At 40.6% G+C, this 6644-nt stretch overlaps 1 protein-coding gene across 1 annotated transcript in view; it reads left to right on the top strand.

Annotated features, from left to right (window-relative positions):
* The first annotated feature begins 6540 nt into the window (after window positions 1-6540).
* Window positions 6541-6644, top strand: part of tnfsf11 (TNF superfamily member 11) — a 13337-nt gene continuing 13233 nt past the window's right edge. Inside the window, exon 1 of the mRNA XM_039819093.1 lies at window positions 6541-6644. This exon is cut by the window's right edge and continues 349 nt beyond it. Coding sequence (XP_039675027.1) covers window positions 6577-6644 — 68 coding nt within the window. The 5' untranslated portion in view covers window positions 6541-6576.

Genomic DNA, 6644 nt, shown 5'->3' with positions numbered 1-6644 from the left:
AGCTGGAAACAGGAAATAGGGGCGAGAGAGAGGGGGGATGATATGCAGCAAAGGGCTGCGGGTCGGAATCAAACCCGTTAGGGACAGAGCCTCGGTAAATGCGGCGGACCCTGAACCAGGTGAGCTACCAGGACACCCCAAAATACCATTCGGAATTAAAAACAAAAATTGTGGTGCTGCAGAGAGGTCCCGGCCCACAAATCATATTCTACAGAGTAAAGGAAAAATCTTTGTTTGGTACAAATACTCGCCAAAACTCAAGCCATGATCATTTTAGTATAATCATTTCCTCCAATGTCGTAAATAATCATATGCCAATTGCAATATCAGTCAATATAATCGCAATTAGATATTTTCCTCATATTGTGCAGCCCTATGTACAGGAATTCTTTCACATGGCTGCATTCATAAATATTTGTTAAGTAGCAATAGATCAAATGTTTGCGTAATGTGAAAGTTGTTGCTCTTACTAAAAAACCATCAGAGAATGACCAGTTCCCCTCAGCTCTACGACTCATTGTTCTGGTTTAACATACGGCAGCTGAGCTGTTCTGGTTAATTTTCACCAGCGTTGATTCCAGTTTCAGCATGATGCGGTTTTCGGTGGAAAAGGCTCCACTGATTATGTAGTGTAATGTTAACATTACACTGTAAAAAAATGCATGAATAATTATTTCCACGAAGTGTTATAATTTTAGACCCCACTTTCCAGTTTTACAAGAAACAAGATTGCATCAATCATGGTGCATTAATCATTATTATGAACCACGCTTGTTCTGTCTCTCGCGTGACATAAATTCTGAACAGGTACAGTAAGTACGTGGTCTTGAAGAGGATTCTTTTGTTTTCAGTCTCGGCCTTTTGGACTCAGTCTTGACTCGGACTCGAACCTCTTTGGACTCTGTCTTGTAGGGGTAGCAGTAGTTCAGTCCGTGGGAGTTGGAGTGTGGACTGGTAGCTGGAGAGATGCTAGTTCAACTCCTGGGCACTGTCAAGGTGATCTTGAGCAAGGCACCAAACCCCCCCCCCCCCCCGCCCAACCACTCAGGGCGCCTGTCCAGCAGTTGCAGCCCACTCACTCTGATATCTCTCCATTTGTGCAGGTATAGACCTTTTTTCACGGCAGACATGTTGACATGTCATAGTAGGAAAAGCACAGGTGTATTCAAAACCATAAATGATTGCTGCATTCCACTTAGGAGAGGTCCTGGTATTAAACCATTAATAATTGCTGCATTCCACTTAGGAGAAGCCCTGGTATTAAACCATTAATGATGGCTGTATTCCACTTAGGAGAGGCCCTGGTATTGTGCATACTGACTCACTGAAATAGCTTACTGGGAGACTTAATGGAACTGAGCCATCGTTAAGGTTATCAGTTTTAGCTGTGCTTTTCCTACTATGACAAGTCAAAATGTCTGCTGTGAAAAAGGTCCATAGGGCGTGGCCGGGCAAGCCGGTGTGTCTTAAAGAAGTATCCACGTACCTGACCTCAGGTACGTGGATCTTTTTAGGCCTCTGTGTAGTGTGTAATAACAAGAGTGTAAATTGTAATTTCCCCACTGTGGATCAATATTATTATTAAATTATTGACTTGGTCTTGACTAGTCCTGGTCTTGGACTTGTCTTGGTCTTGCCTATAGCACTGGTGTACAGATATGAGAGTAGTTTCTATCTTCAGATTTAACTCGTTTATCAGTGTTTTTTGCCCCCAACGGTGCCTTCCAGGCAGCGCTGCCTGGAAGGCACCGTTGGGAGGCACTGGTTATGGTTAGGGTTAGGGTTATGGTTAGGGTTAGGTATTTCTCAAAGTGTGGAATGATTCCTTTAAAGAAGGATTCCTACAAAGAAATGTCTTATTTAAAATGTACAAAAAGGGAGAAAGTTTTTGTTTACTGTTCAACACTTTAAGGTAATCTGGGTGGATTCTGTACAACGCAACTAAGAGGTGTAACCTCGCCAAACAAATGGGCTGATAATTTAATGCCATCCGTAAGACTGTGGTAAGACGCAGCTTCTGCTTGGTAATGGTTTAGCTAACTGAAGGTGAGAGGAAGTGACATAAGCTTTTTCATGTAGGAAAGCCTGTTTGGGATTTTTGTGGTCAGACAGACACGCACCACACAATCTGATTCACACGATCATGACGCTCAGTAGTAGTTTCTTCACTTGCTGAAATAGTGGAAATCCAGTTTTTTTTGTGTTCAGTGTCAATCAGAAAATAAGCAGTAGCTTTTTCATGGACATTTTAGATCAAAGTTGCACTTCTACTCTTACTGTCATTGAGGTGGTTCTCTTGGTATCCAACCACTTTTGGAAAAACAGGAAAATACATGTTTTGACAAAATTCCAAAGGAGAGTGGCTTCTATGTCGTCTGTATCGTGATCCAATCACTGAGAAAGGTGATTTCCAGTTTGGAGAGCATCACTGATGTGCAAAGAGACTGACTGGTAGGGATGGTATTAGATTGGCCTCAGTCATGGTGACTATGCGTAAATAGGTGGTTTCATGGAGCAAACCTAAAAAGTGTTGCATTTTAATTTTTACTTGAGTCGTTTTCAGCACAAGTTATCATATAAAAAATAATAAATCAAATCAAGTGGAGATCTTGCAGTTTTAAGCAGGAAATTATCGCTTTGATTTGACTAATTGAGACTGCTGAAGCCTCATATTAGCTTCGATAAAGTTTTGAATGAATTTCTGCACAGAACGAGCACTGTGAACTTTGTCCCGCATCACTTCCATGAGAAGCATGTCAGGAAGGGGTGTTTAAATGGTCTGTATGAACAGGACGAATGATTACAGCAAGGCAAAGTTGTATCAGTGTTCATATCGGAACCTGTTTTCACACAGATTTGAAAAATTGTGAACTCATCCTTTAATACTGAACTTCTATTACTTCTACTTAAAATATAGACTATTGTGTTTTAAAAAAAAGTGGATGTAGCCACCGTGAAGTCACCTCTTGGTTTGTAGACTACCGTTTTGAAGCCTCAAGTTTGATATTTTTCACCGTCGCCATCTTAGTTTTTTTTGGGAGCCAGGAGTACCTGGACAAGAGGGTGGGGCTGGGGAGGAGCGCTAAGCTCAGTGAGCAAGGTGCATCCGTAATTCACGTTAAGGTTGTTTTAGTCGTGCAACAGAAAACTCAGATTGGACAGATAGTCTAGCTAGCTGTCTGGATTTACCCTGCAGAGGTCTGAGGAGCAGTTAACCATAGTCCTCAGAAATCCACCGGAGGTTAGAACGACAACACAAAGAAAGAGGAAGGTAACGGACATCCGAAAACGGACATCCGAAAAGAGTGACATCCGGCAGAATTTCCGGCGGAATTTCCGTCAGAACGAGAGCAATCCTGGAAGTGGAACATCGTGGATATAGACTACCGCTTGAGTAAAACACAGGAAATAGGACAAATCTGAATATTCTATAGATTTTAACTAGAAAATAAAGATCTAAAGGGTTAAAATGAACATTGTAGATGGGTATGAATTTAAAGAATATTGGAGATATTAAAGCAACACTAGAGAACTTTTCCCACTTCGGTCCCCCTACAGGTTGGAAGCGGAATTGTCCATTACATTATGCAAGTTTGCCAGATCGGGTAGCGGATCAGCAGTTCGAATGAACTAGACAATGTGATGTAATGGACAATTCTGCTTCCAACCTGTAGGGGGACCAAAGTAGGAAAAGTTCTCTAGTGTTGCTTTAAAGGAATAGTTCAACATTTTGAGAAAATAGCCTTAGCCTACTTTCTTTTCTGCCTAGCGTGGGTGCCGGGGTGGTGATGGCGCAGTGGATATGACACGTTCCTTTGGTGTGGGAGACCTGGGTTTGATTCCCACTGCGATACATCAACCAACATGTCCCTGAGCAAGACACTTAACCCCTAGTTGCTCCAGAGGCGTGTGACCTCTGACATATATAGCAATTGTAAGTCGCTTTGGATAAAAGCGTCAGCTAAATGACATGTAATGTAATGTAATGTAATGTAGAGTGAGATGAGAAGATCGATATCACTGTCGGCACTGATCTTCTCATCAAACTATTCCAGAGAGTGAACAAGTGTAATTCCCAAAATATTAAACTAATAAAAAGTACCTATAGAAGTCAGCATGTGGTCATGACTGCTAATACACTGCACATATTTATATTTAATTTATATTATACTAAACCACCTTCTGTAAACCAACTGTATACTACTGTCTACACTGCAATATATGTCTTGTCCTGTCTATGCACCACCTTTTTATACTTTGTATATCGCATTGCACTTTTCTGCTTTTTTTGCACTTCTGGTTGGACGCACACTGCATTTCGTTGTCTTTGTACTTATACTCTGCACAATGACAGAGTTGAATCTCTAATCTAATCTAATCGAAACCTACATGATCTCCTCATGGCCTATGAAGCCCATTGAGACATTATTATTAAAGGGATACGCCACCGTTTGTTGAAATAGTTCTTATCACGGTCTACCCTGGCTGTAGATAGGTGGGCCAACGCATTTTTTGTCTCAGTGCAAGTAATTAGGTTGTTTTATTGTCTTTTCTTGGCTCACTTTTACTCACAACATGCTAACCGGCAACATAGGATTCCATTCACTACGCTAAGCTAACTAGCGGCGGCGCTGCCGGTGTTGCACCGGACTAAAACAATGCATGCACAAAAAGATGCGTTGGCCCACCTATCTACAGCTAGGGGAGACCGTGATGAGCCCTATTTCAACAAACGGTGGCGTATCCCTTTAACAGTGTTTATTAGTTGTCTTTTTATACGTATAAACATCAACATTTTACTGTACCCCCCCACACACACACACACAGACACACACCCCACCCAGTAGACACTTCATAGTATGACAGTAATACAATAATGTGAAAGTAACAAAACCAGAAAACACGACACAGCACACACAAAAAGAACAGTACCAAAATCAATATACACAATACATGAACAAAAAACTAATAAATTATAAATACTGAAAATTCAATGAAAGTTGTTACTGTAGTACTCACAATGCCATTCCTGTCTCTAGGGTGATTAAATCTAAATCTTGGCCTCATGTTAAGCTGTCTCTAACGCCTGCAGGAACCCTTGAGACATTATAAAGAAAATCAGGGTCCACGAGTAAACATGACTCGACTTCATATCTTTTCAGCTTTGTCTTAGCAACAATCAGTCAATCATGTGAGGATGGTGGCACACCAGCTTGTCAGGAGTTAAAGGGTCTTCTGATGCACATCCAGATGTGCCTTAAAACTAACAAATATGCTTCCAATCAAAAAGTAATCAATTTCAAATGTACAAGAAGTGAGGGGAGGAGTGCGGGGAATGGACTACTAAGCTCCCAGATGCTGCACTCTGACCGAGCTGAAAGGCTGCCAGGGACTTTTTTTTTTTCAATTCCATCTTAGAGGACATAGCATTTGAAAAATGCATTTCCAGGTACATAGAAGTTAAAAGAACAAGAAACTAAAAAAATCCTCCCATTTTAGAACCTGGAAACGATCCAAACAGTTGTGTGTTTAATGGTCAAATCAATGTAGGCCGTTATATTGTTGGGTAGTTTAATTTATAATAAAACATTGTATTGTATAAACTACATGTGTTTTATATGCAACAATCTTAATGTGTAAAGTAACTAAAGCTGTCAGATGAATGTAGTGCAGTAAAAAGTACAATATTTCTGTGAGATGTGGTGTGTACTTAAGTATAGTACTTGAGTACTAAAGTAAATGTACTTTAGTTACATTCCACCACTGATCAATAGGCTCATAATCAGTGCATGTGCACTTTTTAAGTGAACAGGACACAAAGTACCATTGACCGTTGAGCTCCAATGAGCCAAAGCTGCCACACCAGCATAGTGAGATATTGATGACTAAGGCAAACTATGATAATTATGTGACAAACACATCAATCTAGTAGTATTATATAATATTGAGATGCATGAATTTACACCCCAAAGCTTTTACTTATTCTTAAAAGTCTCGCTCTTGCTCAAAAATGTGTTTGACACATACTGTAGGTCTACATAGAGCTTGTTTGACACTATAGATTTTTTTTTTTTTGCATTTGACTGCTGAAGTTTAATCTCAGTTTAAGACAGAAGCCAATCATGATCCAGTATGCAACTTACACAAGTGTGATTTGGAAACTCAAAACCTCAAATGCAAACACTGAGAATGGACTTTTCGGTGAATAGGCGACAAATTATTATTCTATGAAATATTTCCTATTCATGAATTAAAACTCTGGTTTCAAATGAATAACAAGTTTATGACCTGTTATTATTGTTATTATTGCTTCTGTGTATTTCCTTGCACCATTGTGTGTTTTTTGTTTGTTTTAACCTTTGTGTGTTAGCGTTTATAGGCTGTAAACGGATGACTGATGGGTGTTGCGTTGATTTTTTTGGTCATAGCCTAATTTATTCTCCACCGCACAGAGTGTGTCACCGTTGGGGGTGGGGGGGGGGGGGTGGACCCGCGGAAGGGGTGGATGACGTGCTAATAGTGCGTTTGTGTACAGAGCCATAAAGGGCCCGCTTTACCTGTCGTGCGCTCAGGTCGATGTGGATCTGCTCGCCAGTCTTGTTTCAGTCTTTCCCGTCGCTCTATCTAATATTGAGTAAACCGGA

This window comes from Perca fluviatilis, chromosome 12 (assembly GCF_010015445.1).
Source record: "Perca fluviatilis chromosome 12, GENO_Pfluv_1.0, whole genome shotgun sequence".
In the NCBI taxonomy this organism is placed as follows: Eukaryota; Metazoa; Chordata; class Actinopteri; order Perciformes; family Percidae; genus Perca; species Perca fluviatilis.
This window is presented reverse-complemented; position numbering and strand designations above follow the sequence as displayed.